The sequence below is a fragment of the Lepeophtheirus salmonis genome, chromosome 7 (assembly GCF_016086655.4).
Source record: "Lepeophtheirus salmonis chromosome 7, UVic_Lsal_1.4, whole genome shotgun sequence".
In the NCBI taxonomy this organism is placed as follows: Eukaryota; Metazoa; Arthropoda; class Copepoda; order Siphonostomatoida; family Caligidae; genus Lepeophtheirus; species Lepeophtheirus salmonis.
Window position 1 is genome coordinate 4,284,983 of NC_052137.2, and position 21,142 is coordinate 4,306,124.

The 21,142-nt window shown below is 31.8% G+C and overlaps 1 protein-coding gene across 2 annotated transcripts in view; it reads left to right on the top strand.

Moving 5' to 3' along the window:
* The window catches only part of Ih (hyperpolarization activated cyclic nucleotide gated potassium channel Ih), a 283,308-nt gene that overhangs the window by 191,163 nt on the left and 71,003 nt on the right, over positions 1-21,142 (top strand). For both annotated transcript variants that reach the window (XM_040716982.2, XM_040716983.2), the window contains exon 5: positions 18,256-18,410. In XM_040716982.2, the coding sequence (XP_040572916.2) occupies positions 18,256-18,410 (155 nt within the window). The remainder of the gene's footprint in view (positions 1-18,255; positions 18,411-21,142) is intronic.

A 21,142-nucleotide genomic window follows, 5' to 3' on the forward strand; every position in this document is an offset into this window, starting at 1 on the left:
TGCCGTTGCATTTGATACTGTATTGGGTCTATAAACAGAAAAAAAAAATTGGCTACCAGTCCACCGTTTCATGTAGGTCGCAGTGATACTGAAGAATTTATGGAATTTTCTCTATTTGTTTTTGATTCCGTTTTGGAGCTCTGTAACACGGAACTGGCTTACCAAAACAAAAACTGTAAATGAATATTTTTCAAGTGGTCGCTTAACCTTTAATCATACTTAAATATTTTTTTGATGCAATGTATTAATTGTGATATATTTATTATTTGTTATTTCTTCTCGGAATTTCCTAGGATCCCAAAAATTAATGAGTGGTTTCCAGGTTCTCGCTGAAGGGCAATTTCCGAGAAAATAAGAGATAAAATTATATGATATAAACTAAGAATCACCCGTATTATAAATTATATTTCAAATTATTTTATTCATAAATACTAAGACAAACTCGCTAATCCTTTTCCTAATTCTCTTTTTTAATTCGTATTTAATATTATATGAACGTTCTCCTTTTTTCGTTTTTTGGAATTTTAATTTTTTGGTACATTTTCGAATCTACAACCCATACCTTTAAAAAAAGTTGAAACACGGTTTATAGATCTTCTTATATGAAAGAAATCAACTAATTAGCAGAAAAAAAAACTTTCCCTCCATAGCCCAGCAATTTGGTCTCATCAGAATGAAACATAGCCGTAAGAATGTAATTTAAAATTTAAAACAACTTTCACTTTATGTCTAAAGTCTGTATCTGTCTCGGTTTTTGAAATAAATACCCTGGTTATTCGTTTTTATAAGCGGACAAATATACTTTAATATTTGTATTATAGTAGATAGTAAAAAATATTTAGATTATCTATAGAAGAAGATCCATGTAAGCTTGCCCAATTGAATGCAGGGATATTAAAATATCAAAAAGTTAGGTATCAATATTATTATCAATTATGTTCTGAATAGCGATATTTTTTAATAAATTGGCAATGATTAAATTAGAAAATAAGAAGAAAAAGAAAATATGATATATTTTCTACATCGAGAGTTAAATACGGACATAACATTCAATATTTGAAGAAAAAAAGAAATAAATTATTTCTTTCAATTTTTTTTCTATAATAACTAAAACATTAAACAAGTTAAAACATAAATTTTATTAAGTAATATTTATTTCCATTTAAATTGAAGAATAGTTCAAAATGAACTCCCAAGAATAATTTTTTTTTATATGTGTTACAAGTAGAGGTGAATAAAACATGTCCTAAAAGTGTAAGCAGCTTTTTATAATTGGTAGTCTGAACGAGATTTTTTATTTTCTAAAGCAGTTCTTGTTATTATTGATTTTTGAAGACAGTATATATAATTCCACACTAAAAACTAGTGGCTGTGCTCATGAAAGACAGAGAGGTATAATAGAGGGTTTGCTTATGAGTTATACAGGATTACCTATAAGTCTTATCACCGCAACTTTAATTTATATTCCTATTTGACTGATATATGTTATTTAATTATGTTTGTTGCGTATGATTATTGCAAAATTTATCATTGTTTGTTGTTGAACAAAAAAATGTGTAAACTTATTTTTGAGCCTCTAACGACGACATCATGAGCCCAAGCACACCATCTTTTCGCTTCATTTGGCAAGAGCTACAAGGCCATTATCAAGTCCCTGAAAGACATAAATGTTTCCAAGTGATAGGTCTACTAAACGATCAAGTGGTCCCAGGAGACCGAAAGTGTCGGTGACAGGCGCAGGAGTGGTTGCCCGAGGTCCATGAGGACACCCAAGTTGATGGAGGCAAGAAAGTTGAGGATCAATAGACGGTAACAATATGTCAGCTTCTCATTGAGGCCAAAGTGGCCAAGAAGCTTACCCAGGTTCTGAAATTCCTCCATTCTTGTAAGAACGTTCCAATCATTTGGACTGACTAGAAGACCTTCACCGTGGAGCTGACTTACAACAGCCACAACGACCGGGTGCTGGGTAGGAGCATCAAGGGCATTCCCTGAAATACCCCTGCAATGTGGTCATAGGCCAAAAGGCAGCCTTCGTGAGGGTTTGGGGTGGGAGACACTCTTGATCTTCATTTTTGAGTGCGTGAAGGTCAATCAACGTGTCTATCTGGACATGTTACGGTCCCAAGTACTTCCTAGGATCTAGGAACAGGACTAGGAAAGGTCTTACTACTTCCAGTAGAACGGAGAACCTTTGCATACTGCAAAGTCTCTTCAAGAGTCCTGCCAAACAACCGTCGAGCCCTTTTGGAGCAAGGACATGGGGCCACCTTCTTCCCCAGATATCAACGTAATGGACTTAGGAGGTGAGACTGACTGCCTACCTCAGCATCGACAACTTGAAGGCCCCCATAGTGTCTGCATGGTACAACTTTTCAAAGGAGACATCCTGTACGGCGTAAAAAGCAGTTCCTAAGCGTCTGAAAGCTGTAGTACAACAAATTGTGGCGATGTGGAATGAAATGGCACTCATTTTGAAGGAAATTCCACACTGATTGCATTTGTGTAAAATATTTTTTTTTTCTTTGGTGCTGAAGTTGTCCCAATACTTATGGATTACATTGTTCTTGTATGCCCTTGTTGGACTTTGAGTAGAATTGGGGATCAACGTCAAAGTAATTCTTGCAGATGGTCTAACTTAATGCGGAATGGGATTTGTGCTTTTTCCCTTCATTCCACAGCTGATCTAATTAAAGTCATGTCAGCTAAACTGCTCTGTTACCAAATATTGTTTAAATTTATATAATTATCACATAAATTTTATGCATCACTAAAGTGAGGCCTCGCCTTTAAGGAGATATAAAGGAATTCATATATTACCGATGTACACGGATTGCTGGAAGCAATCAGCTTTTAGGATTAAATGTAGGCTAAAACTTTCAGTGTATGTATTTTTAATTAATAATTTATTTAAACTTAAGTATCTTAGAACTACAAGTTATATTATTTCACTATTGAAGAGAGAACAATAAGTATAAAATAATCACAAGTGCATGAAAGACGTGGAAAAATGAAAACTATTTATTAATGGATTGTGATTTTTTTAAGAACACAATTTGAGCCACCCTAAGGCGTAAATTGTTTTACTCCTAAAAATCAATATAATGATGTACTGATTTTCTACAATATTGTCACGATATTTCATTACATAAGAAACGTTGATACCATATAATGTATTACTAAAAGAGAGCAAAGAATGGAAAGAAAACTAAAGATTTGTAATTATTCCGTAACATGTCCTAGATTTGAAAAAAGAAAATTAATTCATATTTGCTTTACATAAATTTCTTAATCATAATTTCAATCTCTGCATTAAGTTACAATCCCAAGTTTTCGACATGTTTATGTATACATAAATATATTTGAAAATGTAAAACTTTAAAAATAAATTTGTTATTTGATGTGTTGTAGGTATAATATAAATTTAATACTTCTTTATATTGTCCGTCAACACAAAATCAAGCTATGAATATTTTTTCTCAAAATTGAGTGTTGATTACTATTTACAAATTATATTCAGATCAATAATAAGTCAAATTATGGTTTTAAAGTAGAATTCAATTCATGGACTCTTAATTCATCTTACAAGTTTGAAGACAATGCCTATAATTGAGTCATGTATTTATATGAATTATTCCCGTAGGGACTATGTAATTTTTTCTCAACCCATTTGGGCTTATAAATATTTTCCCTTAGTATATAAATAAATTAGGTTTATACATTGTTTTTTCAGTTTTTGTTCAATTCGATGTTGCCTGGAATTTTTTTAATCAAAATATGTGATGTACATATATAAATATACATACACATTAAATGGTTATTTTCTATTGAAAAAATGAGTACATCATGCTCCAAAATTTCAATGCATGCACTAACAAAATCTCAACCTGTAATGAACACGAACCAGAGATAAAATAGGTAATCAAATTACTATAATAGGCAATAAGAAAATTTTATAACCACGGCAACGATTCAAATAGAAGAATTTTAAATCCTTTCTCTATTTGTAATTATTAATAGACTTGATGGATTATTCGTAATAGAAAATAATTATGGAGTGACGAACAAGCATTATATGAGACCAGAGTCTAATTCCATCCTTATTCCAGCAAAAAACCAACTTTTAAGGCGTTTCTTATTAATATATGAAGAATATTTTGATTTAAAAAGTTCAAAGAGAACATTAATTTCGACCAGAAATACACAATAAAGACGTATCAACCTACTTTATTGATATATTAAGGCAAAATATCCTTGAAGAAAAAAATCTTTAAGGCAAAATGTCCTAGAGGAAATGGTCTGAGGCAAAATGTTCCCCGGCAAAATAGTTACAGACAAAAGTAGAGGACACATTATGTATAATACAAGGGTGGTCTGAAAAGTTGTCGATCTAACAATACAAAAAAAAAAATACAAAAATAGATATATATTTTTTTAAAACATAGTCTCCTAGTAACACTACAAACTTTTTCCAGTGATTCGTTCATCACTGTAATCCATCTAAATGGTACTCGGCGTTTTTCTTTGTAAAATAATTGTTCAACAGACACTTTTTGCTTTAGAGTTAATTACTACGAGTTGTATTGACTTAGACGTGTCAAATTTTAACCTGACTTTATATGTCGGCTATTGTTTAAATCTATTTAAAGTTTACACTTTCAATAAAAAAAATATTACATGACAGTTCAATAATCGATTAGGCCCATTTTACATAAACACTCACATAAGCCCACTCAAACGACTTTTGCATAAAAACTGCACCTTCCAAATGACTGAAACTTTCTTGTATAACTGTCAACATATGCTAAATAGATCTTACAAGCTTTTATTGATATGTACTGCCATATCTACGTTGAGGTCGGAAACTTTTCATACCACGCTCGTAACTTGTATATACACTCGCTCATAGGGTAAACACATCTATCGATTAAGGTCAATTTGTTCAATCCTGCTGAGATCCCTTTAAGAGTTGAAAATAATACTAATGATTGGGTATTAAATATTTTCCTCATTAAATTAATAGAAGAACCCATAAATTACATTTTATTAAATGCAAAATATTTTAAGTTTGTTTGTAAATGTGCTTAATCTTTATGGTAATAATAAAAAATAAGTAGTTGTTTTTTCGCGTGTACTTGACGTCCATTTCAATTTTTCTCAATGGCACTTGATATAAAGTTTTTATCCCTTCTCATGTTTATTAAATAATATATACATGTGTGACGTATTATTATAGAGGCAGTCTGATATGAAAAAGAAAAAATGTATTCTTCTAGCAAGTTTACTTCGTAAGACAGAATAATATTCACAGACCATTATTCACTGCATTCCTAAAATAACATTTTTAGAGCTACATTAATAGGAATATTCGATTTGTCAACATAAAAACAGGTTCTATAATATTTATAAGAAAAATAATAAAATTGAAAAAAAAATTATGTTATTTGATGATCCGGGAAGTCTTATAGCTAGTCACTAAACCTAACCTAAAGTAACATTTATTTTCTTAAACAAATATAAAGTATTTCACTTTTTATTTTTTAATATGCCCTGATCTAAACATATGCAAGAATTAATACATTTGACTCAGTGCTCCCTGTTTATTATATTCCATTTTCTTTAATTATACCGGATGGTCCATTAAAATTTGAGCACTTTGAATTTTATAATTTATTAATAACAATAGAATTTCAACAAAATTAATACTATTAATAGATGTGTGTCCAAACTCACTTAATCATTAATGTAGCCGCTCCTAGCACCAATGATGACTTCTAGGCAACGGTGGATGGCCTGCGCCCTCTGCAGATGTCATGGTGTCCCAGTGCTGGCTGACAGTAGCTTTAAGGGCCTCGGTGTTTGCATGATGGGCACTACAGGCTTTCCTCTTGACAAGTACTCAAAAGGTGTAGTCAAAGGGGTTGGCATCAGAACTGTAAGAGGGTCAAAAGTACCCAAAAATACTTTAAAAGTACTCGAAGTACTCATCACAACTTATTCAAAAAAGTCTTGCAACAAAGCAGATGTGTTTATTTCAATGCTGGTGTCATATAAGTGGTCTCTCCACCCTAACAAGTGGATTTCCATTCACATTTTAGATAGCTTTCTGGAATGTCTGCTGTGAAACACACCAAGATTTCTTACTTGGGCCCTCATGGAAATGAAGGTATTGGCCTGGGTTGTTTTCTTCAACTCATCTGGCCTCCGTTTTCCCTTTTTGACACATCCCTTCTTTCTTTCCTACGTTTAGGAATTGTTAACAGCGTAAACAGTGGACGCCCAACTATTTGGAGTACGCAAATGGAAATTCATCAATCAAATTCAATTATCATTTTCTCGACTTTGACGTAAGCTAATGAGCTCAGATTTGTTTTGTTATCTAACTATTATTTATACTTTAATTTATCGAAATATGAGTTAATCTCCATTACTCAACCTACACTAATTATTGAATTTGGAAGTGTTCATATTTCAATGAACCAACCTGTAGGGTATTAGCGTATAATATTCATTTGAGGTAAAATATTCAGCACACACTGTGCTGAATATTCATTTATTCATACATGCATACCAATACATTTGGTTTTATTAATATCGATTGAGAGGATGAGAGTATACTCGAGGAAAAAAATAACATTTTTTTTAAAGTACATAATTAGAGCCACCTTAATGTTTGTTTGAACGTATTTTTGTTTGTTTTAATGAAGCTGCAACTTATAATAAATATGTGCCAAGTGGTTCATTACAATTTTTGTATGATTTATATCTGTTCTTGACACATTTATAATGTGGATGTGTATATATATAATACAGCCATGGGTAGAAATTGGCCTTTGATCCTTCAGCCTCATTAATATGCATAGTAGTGTTGGGTTTTAGTTTGAAAATTTTAGACCGGTCTGAGATCTTTATGACTTTAAGTTGACTGCTGCTTTTTCAAAAGAACAGGAATACAATTTCTGGTGGATGCCTCATATTTAAATAAATAAATACGGGTAGTTGCATAAATACGCAGACTATTTGTGGCAAATAATGTGTAATAAAATTCGTATGATGATTTTTTTTTGTGAATTATATAATAGAGAATTTATTCTGGTATAAAATTTAATATAATTACTTCATATAACCACCATCAGCTGCTATGACACCCTCCAAGCCCCCACGGAAGCCCTTGCACACATTGATGATGTAATGGTCTTCCATGGCTGTCCATTGCTCATTGACACTGGCCTTCAATGAGTCCAAATTCGGATGGCGGGTAGCACAAGCCTTCTTCTCAAGGGAATTCAAATCAGGTGATTGAGGTGGCACAATGTTTTTGTTCCAAAATGGCATGTTGGCAGCAAGCCAATCCTGAGTCCTTCCAGAGGTATGGCAGGTTTTTCAGATCTTTTCCCTCCTTGACAAGCTTCTGGACCTTGAACAATGTAGTCCTGGATAGTTCAGTGTCCATGATTATCTCCTTGACAGACCTACCGGCGCGGAGAAGAGTGGCAACAATATGACGTTTGGCCTCGTCATTCATCGTACAGACTTTGTTTGATGCGAGTAAGAAAAACAAAAACAAAGCAAAAAGATTTACCGAGTTACTTGTGATGGATTTTTTTATTTCTGGCCACGGAACCTTGAGATATAAGCGTTTAAAAATTAGTCCACGTATTTATGCAACTACTAGTATATATATATATATACTGGCCATATTTATTTTTCTATGAAGAAATTTTGGCTATCATATAAAAATCCTAATATATAGCTACGCTTTTAATAAAATATTGTTAGGAATATGATAATACAGTATCAAATAAAATACTATGTAGGATTTTGATTTTATAAAATACCTATATATATATTTAATACTTTTTAAAAATTGTAGAGAAATAATATAAGAATGATAGTCTGAGAGTATTAAAAAATAAATAGCAGTTGCAGGGATTGACATATTTGACAAACTACTTACGTTTAAATTTTGCTTCATCAAGCGGCGCATGGTGGTCTGGCTACTATCAAATTCACGAGCAAGGCCATTGACGGTCACCTTGCCTCTTCTGCCTTGAATGGGTCCTTTAACTGCTTCAATAAATTATTTTGCCATAGATTTCGACCTGTGGAAGCATTTGGGCTACTTTTCAAGGTCACCCAGTACACAGTAGAGGGATTATCGCCGATCACTTTAGAAAATCTCTGGCAGTGATTTTCAAATCGCAGATAGCGACAGAATTACATTTCCGCGTTGCTCCATGTTTTTGGTTATGACGCTTTTATTTCTAAGTTCACTTAAGTTTTTTTACAGTTTTTTTTTAGAAAATTGTTTACTATAACTTATTTGGGCTAAACATCGAAATATAAAAAATAGGAGAAACTCGCACCATTTAAAAGAAGTATGATATTTTAGATGGAAGGGCCTGTACTTAATCAGTGGAATTATATCAGACCAATTAAAGGACCATTCAAAAAAGCAGCTTCAAGGACTCTTTGATCCATGTGAATCTCCAGGCTTGACCTAAACTCCTTGGACTTTGCAGGCTTGGAGAAGAATGTCTACCCAATCTTTCGTCCAAATTCGGGTTCGCTCCGAGCCCTCATGACGACAGTGTGGTATGTCATGGAGACGGACTTCATCGTCATAAGCTGCAAATCTGTTCTTTTGTATGCCGAGGCTGTTTTTGATTGGGATGGAGGACATCCTTAATTTAAAATATAGTAAAATATTGTAAATAAATAAGGTAGAAATTGGTTTGACGTTGTCTTTTTTTAACTCTATAAAAATGACGTTTTTTGTAGTTTAGTCAAGATACTAGAAGTATCCGTTCACTGCTCTGTATTTTTAAAATATCCTTCTTCTGAAAAAAAGTGTATTTCATCTTCCATTCAAAGTTTCTTTCATTTCAATTGAGGTGTCACACAGAACCCGTCGTACCTGGACTAGTGGTAAATTTATCTAGGTCGTAATATCAACGTTGCATAAGTGAAAATTTAATAATTATAGGTAGGATTGTAAGATTTCCTACTTTAAAAGAAACTCTACATCAAAACATTTCCATATTTTTGTATATTATATAGATATTACGTATGTAGATGGGAGATATAACATGTCAAAAACATTTAGAATAAATATGAGAACTCACTATATTTTTTTTAAGTGAGTGAAATAAAATATTAAATGTGTAAAAACGGAGTAAATACATTAGAATATAGATAATGTAAGTTCATACATATCTCTCGTATTGCTGTTGCTAAGAAAAGTATTATTTAAATTTTACATAGCTCTCTAATCTACATCATGCATATATAATAAGGTGTTTCTTATTTTTCATTTTGTAGAATTATCCAGATCGCTGGGTGAAAATCCATTCCTATTGATAAAAAATACAATTCGCAAAGTTTAGGCGAAATTGAAAAATAATTAAAGGTAGCTTAACAGCCAAGTTTTGAAAAATTGCCATTTTTTTTCAAAAATCGTGACTTTTTCTTCTTCAATTATCATGAAAACAGTTTAAGATTAAGCATTTTAAATTCCTTAATTTTTAAAGGATTACTAAATTTACTTCGAGTTATATTAGTGTTTTATATTGGAAAAAATATTTTTTATAAATTATAATGAAAAATAGTGAAAGAGAAAATTAATACACATAGAACTTATTGCGTGTCACGTTTTTATGTTTTTTTCTTTTTTTTTTTCTACAAAACATCCAAATTTCAAGACATATTTTCATTTGGTTGAATTGTTAGAATTTTTAGAGTGACAATTAGTTGTTTTTTTATTAAAAAGATTACCATTGGTTAATTGTGTATTTAGAGTGGTTTTTATGTGTATAGTTTTTAAGAAGAATTCAATTTAACTTAAAAATTAATTATTTTGCTTTGTGTATTATTAATTTCATTAATTTGATAAATTATCAACATATGCTACTTTAAATAATAAAAATGATTGATTTTCTCTAATTTCCAGTTTTTCTACCTGTATTTGAGCTGTGTGTATCAAAACACATAGCGCTAATATTGTCTGCCACTCCCAATCTTGAACAGGTTAAAAAATTGTAGTAGCTTTCACTTCACTAAGAGTTTTGAGATTAATATTCTCTTAAGTTTCAGCTCTAAAATAAGTTGTTTTTCAATGACTTCAGTTTAACCCCATGTCATAGGCACCAACTTAGTTCTAAATGGCGGTACTTAGAATTCTAATCTAGGATCCTGCTCATACCCAAACAATTGAATTGGAGACTAATATCAGAGTTTTTCATATCAATGTCCTTGATATGGACCGCTACTAGAGTGTATTTCTTCATATGACAGTGTAATTTGTACAAAAAAAAAATGTTTCCATTTTCATTCCCTCGCCTTTCTCTCAATCGGTTCTAATAGAGAAAATATATTCCTGTACCAAAAAATGTAACATTTGAGCAGCATTCAATTTTGACAAAAATTGTAAATTTTTCGTCTCTATATATATCGTATCACACATTACGATAAGAGGTTTGAGATAGAAGCGCTCCTCTGTGCAGAAATGTCCCTGAAGGCTATGTTTAGGAGACATTGTAAATTGTGTTCCTAGAGGCCACTGTTTGCTCCCAGATGGAATTTTTGGACAATTCCACGCGGAAGAGGGATGTTATCTCTATCTTCTTTTTGTACTGTGTAGGACTAGGACAATGTCTTTTCTTAGCAATTGACAGCTAAATATATTTTATAGAACATTGTTTATAGAAAAATTGTAAGAAAATATCTCCAAACCTTTTTTCCTAAATTTTAAATAAATATGTATTGCATAGTTGTTTTCTTATGAACCCATTTTTCATGAAATTTAATTTAATAGGTTCTCTAGGCCATTAAGATATTTTAAGGAAAAAAGGGACCAATTATATTTAAGATTACACATCCTTGTCTTAAAACATTGGTTAAAAAGTATCCCTTCACTTGAAACTATACAATTGCACAGAAAAGTATTGATCCATAACTTTGACTTCATCAGCAATTTTCTCTGATTCATAAAAATTGCTAGTCACAAAGATTTTAGAAGCCAAACACAATGTTTTTTTATATTCCTTCATTTTGAAGATAATTGTCTTTTTTTTTTTTTTTTTTGTCATAAAAAGTTTAATTAAATTATATCGATTAAATTCATTAACGATGATGTTCAATACTATTTTATATTTCCATTAATAAAATAGCTTTCACTAATGTTTATAAAGTTTTCCTTACCAAAGTAAAACTTTTACAAAGTTTTTTTTTACGGTGGATAGGATATTCTAACTTTGAAAGAACGAAAATTAAAAGTTTCGTGTAAAAGATATACATAAAAAACTTGGGAATATTGAGTCAATTAAGGTATAATTTATATTACAAGAGTTGCCGTTGCATGATCTGCTGCTATTAAGTCGAATATTGTGTTACTTGGTCGTTCATAAAGAAATAGAAACTCTACGAGTTTTTTTGTGGTTGAAATGAGAGTGGGCTTATAAAAGTTAATGTTTGGTCAACCTAAAGTTGTAGTAGACTTGACTAAGAAGGGTTTTGAATTATAAGAAAGGAAGGGATTTTCGTAGAGAAAACATACAGTTTTGGGATTAGAAAAGTTATGTATTATCATAAATCTCATTCACGCTTTCTCGTTGTCCTAAACAAAAATCACCATCCTAATTGTGAGTAGCCAATTTTTATAGATACCATTGCTGGGCTTCAGTCTGGAAGTCAACGATCAGTTAGAGACTAAGTTACTTTATGTTGAACCAAACTAATTAACATCTGTCACATACAAAAATTTAGTAAAGATCTGTATCACAAAAAAAAAGTTGGTTTTGATTGGTGTCATTAAAAAGTCAATCTAATTTGATTTGATAATTGTATTGTTGACGACGTCATATTCATTTCCAAATTGTGAACATTGGTACAACAATGACGTCATATGAGGGTAAAGAGTTTTGAATACGTAAAACTCGCATAAATGAGATGGGAGATTATCGACCTGTAGATAGGGAACAGAAAAACAAATTCACGACTTGAAAACAATTAAATTTGGCTCCAAAGTCTGGGTTTACGGTTTCGGTCAATATATATATCTAAGTCTATTGAGAAAAAGTCACTTAATCCCAAACAGGGAAAAGAAACTCCTTATGGATTTGAGAGGAATGGTCTGGGCTATTTTTTTTTAACTCCTCCGAGTCCAGTTTGACCATTTTGACAGGGCACTTCTTCCTTTCCGACGTTTCAACTTGCTAACGGCAAAGATGGTGGTTCTGGAGACCCTTTACTGCGTGAAGTATGCGAATGGAAATTCGTCGATCAAGTTCATGGGTCATTTTTTGGACTTGTAAGCAAGCTAGAGAGCTCAAATTTATTTTGTATTGTTACAAATTGTTTATGCTATTATATTAAAATATGAATTAATTTTAATCACTCAATATTCATTAATTATTGATTTAGTAAGTGTTCATATTTCAATGGACAACACAATATATTTATAATTTTTGTCTGAAAAAAAGTTGTCTGAAATAAGTTAATTTATCCAAAGGTTATTAAGGGTTAGAGGCGGTATTACTTGACACGCCAATTTTGTCGTGCAACCTTGTACATTAAAAACAGTGTTCAGATTTCAATAGACCATCTCGTAATTGTTCATTGTGTTCAATTTAAGTAGTAGTAAAACTTAATAAACTACACTCTTCATTACCTTTGTCAACGATGTGTTTGCCTTTGCTTGTTTGTTAGTCACGAGGATTACGCCAAAAGTTAACGATAGATTTTGATCAAACTAGGATACAAAGGTTATTTATAGTCACAGAAAGAGGCTATTAAATTTTCCAAGCTCAAACTCAATGTAACATAAAACATTCAAAATGCCTAATCAACTATAACTTTTGAACAAATTGAGATACATAATTAGAAATTATTCTATTGAACTTAATGTGCATCGCGTCAGTTTGTGCACCAGTCGTTCCTGGAGAAGTAAATATACTCTATGTATATGGACTTCAAAGAAGATTCCTATATCAGATGGAGTAATCGTAATACTGTAATGTTTACTTAAACTTAATCAGTGCAACTCCATCTGACCAATTAAAGGAACATGAAATGAATGATATTCAGATAATATAATTCATTTATAATAGCTCAATATTAAGTGGGATTTGTATTTCTTTCCTTAAGCCCACGGTTGCTTGAAGCTCATCTAATAAAACGTCATGACAATTAAGCTGTTCCCCTCCCAAATATTCTTCAAATAGTTAGTGTGAGCATGTTAATTTCATGCTTTTTGTTTTTTTAATGAAGTAACAATGAGGGTTTGCGTAAGTCCTTCTTGTATCGAGGATCGACAGTGGAGTGGGATTTGTATGTTTTATTTTCTTTCAAGGATGCTTTCAGCTGATATAATAAAACGTCATGACAGCTACGCTGCTCTCTTATCACACATTATTTATATTGACAGGTGACCACATTAATTTTTAATCTCTTATAATTTAACATACAGATATGAAATATTTTATGACTCAATCATTATGTTATATTACTGGCGGAGGGTTCCCGTATTACAGGGCTGAAAAGAGACAATAGAAACAAAGAATGATGGTAGAAGAAAAGAGACAGAGAGAGGGATGTAGAAAGAAACTTTGGGAGAAGAGAAAAGGGGTGAAAGATGGAAATAGAGAAAATAAAAAGGAGTTTCTTTTCTTTCATTTTTGGTCAGAGCATCTTCTTAATGACCTTGTAAATCCCCAAAAAAAGTTCATAGGATCATGTTAAGTTATTTTATATGTCTTTTGTTAAATTTCGGACTTCATTGCTAGACCATTTTGGTTTTCATAAGCGACAAAGTTAAAAAAAAAAAAATTTATATTAATATACGAGGGTGGTATCAAAAGTTTCTCACCTCACATAGTGACAATACATTTTCTCTGATCCAACGATGCTACCATCTCTATAACCATTCCAAATAGTTATTGAAGTTTTTCTCAGCAAAAAAATTGTTGTGAGACACTTATTGGTCCGCACCTGAATTCCTCCGAGGTGGATTTACTTAGACATTCAAAATTTCAATACAACAAGCCTTATTTTTAATGTAGAGTATCGTTTGTTAATCTTGAAAAAGAAATATTTAATGACAGTTCAATGCTCAATCTTGTCAAATTTCACAAACTCACTCAAACAACTTTTAAATAACAATTACACGTTCAAAATGGCTGAAACTTTGCTTATTAAGTGGTAGATGGATGTGATAAATTTTATTTGCAAGCTGTGCTACTTTCACGTTGACGTAAGAAACTTTTTAGACCACCTTTGTATATGTATAACATATGCCATTTGTATAATAGATATGTACTATTTATATTTTGGGCCCGTCAACCCAAAAGTATGATAGAATGATTTCTTACATAATTTATTATGTCTTAGACAAATTATCGTCAATTTTTATCAAAAAGTTATTATAAATCTTTTGGAGACTCAGTAAACAGCACTTGAAATAGTCAAAATTGTTCATTCAGAATGAGAAATTGATAGATTTTATTCGATAAAGCATGTCGTGGCTACAATAAGTATATTTAATCCAATAAAGGTTACGATGTATATCTAAAACTCTTGAGTTTCTTCATTCTTCCCATTAATTTGACAACAAAGACTACAATTCACTCAGATACCATTATTTATATATGAAGTAAAAAAATATTAGATTTTCTCCTTTGCTTTATTTTTCTTCAAAATTGTTATTCTGTTGACCCACCACATATTATAATTAATATGCTTTAATATTCTCATTGATTTGTGTGGAGTACATTTTTTGCAATTTTCTACATCATAATATATTATACTTTTATTTATTACAATCATTTTAGTTATAGAGAAAAGCTTTAAAATTATTGACTACTGCTTATATTGATAGATACATTGGGGTATTGCTGATTGATGGATTAACCATATAAGGGATACTGTTGTAGAAAGTAAATTGATTATTCAAGTGATAACTCTTATCAGAGAGACTCCTGGACCAAAGAGATATTCTCATCAAAATAATATAATACCTACATTTAACGTAGTAACAACTTTGGTTGAGCTTTGATTTAAGTTCCAAAAACTTTTATATCTTTTTCATACTACACATAATAAATTTTTTTAAAGTTTCACAGAGTCATTTTAAAAAACAAAAAGTTTGTTATTCAATTTACATACTGTTATTGAAATATTCATAGAAATAACGACTATTCTTCCATAAAATGTCTGAAACAACATTTAGGATGTACTATCTTTTTTTCTTATTGGTAAGATAGAGCTGCAGATATGACTCACATTTTAGAACTACAATTAATTCATCTGACCTAAAAAATTGAAGTTAACATATATATTATATGTATATGCGGTGCGTCAACATAAAATGAATTTTAAACAAAAGTAAAGAAGAGGGAAAAGTCCTATTTTATTTTTTGATTTCATATATACATACATGGTGGTCCAAATAAATTGGGCAAATCTTTAAAGGCTTATAAAGAACGAACTAGAGTTGATAAAACCATAATTCTTTTATTATTTGAAATATACTATTTAATGATATTCAATTATTTATAAAGAGCCTCTCTTGATAACCTCGGCCACACTGCAAGAAGCAGCTTTGGAAGGCTCTGGCGACCTCGTGCAGATCCAGAGTTGTCATTATACGAGTAATTTACATCTTCAAGTGCTCCACAGACGAATTATTCTTGACAAAGGCATCATACTCGACCTCCCCTATAATAGAAATTAAATGTGCTCATGTCTTGGCTGTTTGAAGGCTAAAAATCCAAGCACCAAAAGTAAAGACATTTTTTGGGCAAGACATCCTTCACTTTTTTGACCTTGTGGGCCGGTGCACTGACGTGTTTGGAAGGTATAACTTCTTCCTTGAGCTACTCCATCATGCAGAGAATTTAAATTAAAAGTGCAAAACCAGAATCAGTACAGTTGCAAAGCGGGTTCCGCACAAGGTAGCCCGAGCCCGCAAAGCTTCTGTGACCGTATAGCCTAGACTATCCAGAGAAGTAAATCTCATTATAAACAATCGGATATTATTAACTGTAGTTTTCAAATAACAAATCAATTTTGGTTCTAGCCCATCTATTAGGTTCGTTATAAGACAAATCAATTTTCCAATTTTTTCAGGACATACATAGACATATTTGAATCAATCATAGCCTGAGTATTCAAATTTTTGGGATGGAATAAGAAACTCAATAAATTGAAACATATTATTATCAAGAAATGCATAATCAATTTTAAGAAAAACTAAAAAGCATTGTAACTTGCTTTAGGAGCGATCGTATTTTGAACATTCTCTCTTCCTGACAGCGTTGTTGACACAGCTACGTCGTTACATGTATCTATTATTGGCTAATCTTTTCTTAAACCTCAATTACCCAATTTCAGAATCTCAATAAAGCAATTTTCCCTTTCCCCAGATTAAAAAAAACATTTTTTAAGAAATAAAATACTTCGGCTTTTATGAGGAGACTTTTTTTACAAGACCTAAATTTATCCGGTTCAGTACCACAAAAATTGGGAAGAACATCTTTTCCATAAGTTTTAAAACAAAGTTGCCAAAAAAAAAAAAAAAAACTTGTGTTCTATATTTATGAAAGGTAGTGATCGTGACGACACAATTTATTTCATATTACTCATTTCCTATTATTTTTAAGTAAACTAACAAGGTAAATTCTGTAAGGGGAAGAAAAAGTTGCATACGGCAAAAGGGAAAATGATTAAGTGATATCATTTGTGGCATCATAAAAAGCGACTTTTGATATTGAAAATCCTTTTGTTAAGGAAATGAAATTGATACTTAAACAGTTTTAGAGGAAATTTATGTAAATAAACCTAAAATGCATTTCTAAATTACTTCCAACCAAATATGCTTGATAAGTATTCTATTAATAGCAAATAAAACATATATATTTGTCTATCTATATAATGTTAGTTCGTTCCTACAATGAAGTTTTTGATAACTTTCTGGTGAAACATGGATTTATAGATAAATGTTACCCCCCCACCCCACTTGAGTAATTGCTCCTTCTTCATTTATGAGCTTATACACATAATGCACACTTAGTGCATAATTTGTATTTAGATACATTTTTTGTAAGCAATTCTGTCAAAATAGACAAAATCAACGATATTCTTTGTAAGTAATACGTTTTTGTTTAAAACTTAGGGATAAAAAAATTAAATTAAGAATTGTTAAGATTTAAATGTGTAATAACAAAATTTAAAGTATACCAATCTTTCCTAAAATTTGTATATTGACATATAAAAAAAGTTAAACATAATATATTAAGTCCTTATTTTGTTTTGAACTTATTATTGTACCGTTTGGAAACTCGAAACTTGTACATGTAGGAAGATAAAACAAATAGCCCCCCATTCTTTAATAATACATTCAACAAAAATCTTCAATAATCTTTTTCGCTTACATAGAACATGTCTAATCGAATTTTGTGTCCATGGCAGCTCACTTTAGTCGACAGAGACCTTTATGGCTCCAACATTTGTGTAACTGATGCTAAAGGCCGTCCTTGCTATGTGCTGCCAGAAAGAAAAGTTGTGTGGATTGACATCCAGATTCTTGTATGGTGGCCACTTTTTCTTGTCCCAGAAAGAAATACTATTGGATAATAAGGTCTTAGTTATTTAAGCGTGAGCGGGGACCTATCTTGCTGAAAGACAACTTTGCCGTCGGAAAAATTTGCCTGGACCCGGGGAAGCAGGTTGGTTTTGAAAACGTCGATAAATATGGCTGACGTAAGACTGTAACCCTCCAGGAACCAGATAAGGGGAGCCCTAAAGGGCATACGCATTAATGATGGTTTTTTCAGGAGCCCTCCCTTCATTCTATGGTCTAGCCTCTTCTTAACATTGTAGATAGTCTTATGAGCTATTCCCCTTTGCCTGGACACCTTTGCTGGAGTGTTACGCACGTAAAGAAGAGTTGACGCTCTAAGCCCTAAATCTTACTAAGATTGCATTTCTCGTCCAAATCAAAAAGCCTTGAGATACATAGTTACCTATACAATTGCAGATAGTTGTAATTTGCCCACACATAACATCTCTAACTAATAAATACAAGTGTGTAAGTTTCAAGTTTCCACCCGGTATACATATTAGAAAAAATGATTCATACGAGAAAAGAAAAAATACAAAAAATATTCAATATATCTAGAGTTTCATGTTGGAGCTATATTGATTAATTTATTTTCAAACTATATAATCTGTCCCTTCAATAATCATATTTTTATGTTTCAGGTATAATGCAGCAGGATAATAGTGAACAAGTCATAATTGATCCAAAAGAAATTGCTAAACACTATATAAAAACTTGGTTCTTTCTTGATTTACTCAGCTCAATTCCTTTGGATTACATTTTTCTCATCTTTAATAGTATCCGTGGTAACAGTGAGGTAAGATAATTAAAATTTCTTTTTAATCCGAGTCTTTAAATAACTTTTAATTGGTAAAACCAGAAATAAAATTAATGTAACAACCATTTTGTGGTAAATTTACTTACTACAAAAAATCCATCATAATTAATTTGAAAGTTTGAACATATATAGGGGCGTCTGCAGGTGGTGGGCTGAAGAGGCTGTATCCCCCCTCTCCCCAAAAATTAAAGAAAGTTTTGTTTTCTTGTACTAGGAAAAATTATCGCTCTGGACGACAAAACTTTAACAGGTGTTAAATTTATTTTTGAAGGATTTTTTTTTCCAAAAATAAAGCTAGGAAAAAAATTGACTTTTTTTCCAAAAATTCAAAATAAAAACAAAACAAAATATAATCATGCGGATAGCACTGATATACAGGGCTGATCTTATCTTGTGGTACACTTATTTTAAACTTTAATAAATCAAAAATTTTAAAAAAGTTTTCTAACTAAAAATTTCTTATGTAAAGTTTCGACTCAATTAAAATTAAAACAATAACAACCATTAAAATTGAGCAACAAAGGAGTGAAATTTTGAAGCTTCTCTCACGCAGCATGTCCACCATGCCCATATCCAAGGAGCTTGGGTGCAGCTGTACCAGTGTTTATCATGCCAGGGACTTATTCCCCGTCACCTTGGTCTTAAGTGTTGTTGTGGTCGGCACCGGCAAACTCTGCCCTCCTATTTTTGTTGAGAGGAAGAAGCGGCTCGATGCAGATGCTTATATCGAACTTCTTAATAAGAGAGTGCTACCTCGTTCAAATTTTACTCTTGAAAATGATCAAATGTGTACGACAAGATAAGATCAACCCTTTATATGAAGGTGTCTTTTTAATGTTTGTTTTTTTACTTGTAGATTAAGATGTCTCCAGTTGCTTTCACCCAAAGAAGCATGGAAGTGAACATTATAACCCGTTATTTTCCTTTTGAAGCATGAAATATACATTTTGGATACATGTTTGTAGATTTCCATTATTTCTGTATTTTTTTGTCCTTTCGTAAGAACAAAAAAATATACAACAATGGACCATTTCTTTGGAAATCTAATAAATTTATCATTTTTGATCACAGAGATAAACATCAAAGTCTATTGTAAGTGAAGGCGTGAAACTTTTTTAGGAACACCTTAATAGTTAATCTTTTAATAAATATTAACAATTTTTCGTTTGATTTTTTTCAACATTATTTTAATAGATGGAAATTTTTCGCAGCAATTAATAAAAGCTGATTAGAATTCAATTAGTCAAGATTCATAACCCTAATTAAGGCATAAGAAACGGACGCATTGACAAAATACACTGTAACGTTATAATGAGTATAAAGCCTATGTACCCATGTATGACTAAGAGTAACACTCATGAGTTCTTAGGTAGTTATATGTGAGGTAGGGCAAGACGAAGATAAAAAAAACAACGATGTAGAGATTATAAAAGGACAAACGTTTTAAGCAGATGTTCTATTTATGTCATTATTTATCAGTTCTTTAATAGCCTGTCGTGGGTTTAACATCTTTCTCTAAATGATTAATTCACACCTACTGTTTTTTTTTTTAAATGCATAATAAAATAATTAATATATCCTTAAAAATAATTTTAATATTTATTTTCCTGCATTAATGCACTTTAAATGTTAAAGCTTCTCCTTTCTATCTCAGTAGTTTATTGTCTACCTCCAAAATCATTTAACAGGCAAATGACGTTAGCATAACTCTTAATTTCGTAGTACTTCAAGACGGTCCAGATAAATAGGGAAAATCTTTAAAGGGTTATAATGAACGAACTAGGTTGATTAAAACCATAAATTTTTATTATTTGAAAGCTACATGTCTACACGGCGGGGCCAGAAGCTTTGGCAGCCCCGGGCGAACTCGTGCAGATTCAGCATTACCATTATACGAGTATTGGGTTTTTCAGAGCCTCCACAGACGCATGATACTGGGCACAGGCGTCATGCTCGACCCTCCCCAATAGATAGAAATCGCGTGGGCTTAGGTCTGAGCTGTTTTTAGGGCAACAATCCAGGCTCAAAATGTGAGGACATTGCGTGCCCACGAAACCCAGCATTTTTTGGCTTTGTAGGACGGTCCACTCTCTTGTTGGAAGGCTGCTTAATTTCATCCTTCGGCTACTCCATCCATCCAGGGAACGTAAATTAAAAGTGCAAACCAGAACCAGTTCAATGCCAAAGATAGATCTAGCGCATATTGAAAAATTTAAAAACAAATTCCATGTTGTGAACAATAAACTCGAGCTTTAATCATTCCATTTAAAATTTAGAGCAAATCACATTTCAACAACAACCATAATGGTTGCCCGAGCCTCCCAAGGCTTCTGGCGCTCAGTGGCCGAGGTTATCAAGAGAGGCGCATCTCATGATCAATAATTTAAATAAATAAAAAGTTATACTTCTAAACCATATTGTTCGTTAGTTTTTAAAAGTGATGTCCAAATTATGTAAATAAGATTTATTCATTTTTTTTTGCATCTTTAGGTAGCAAATGTGTATTAGAGCAATCGTTCGATAGTAACACCGCTCATTACACACTCTCTAAGTTTTACCTTCCAAAACAAGAGACTTTTCTTTTAGGTTCCCACCCCCTTTTATCCTATCCATCTTGCTGTAAAAGTCATTGAGGTTTTTACAATCCATTTTTCCTGTTTGAATATTTAGTGTATCCACATTTTTTTACATTACTGGTACAATTTAACTCT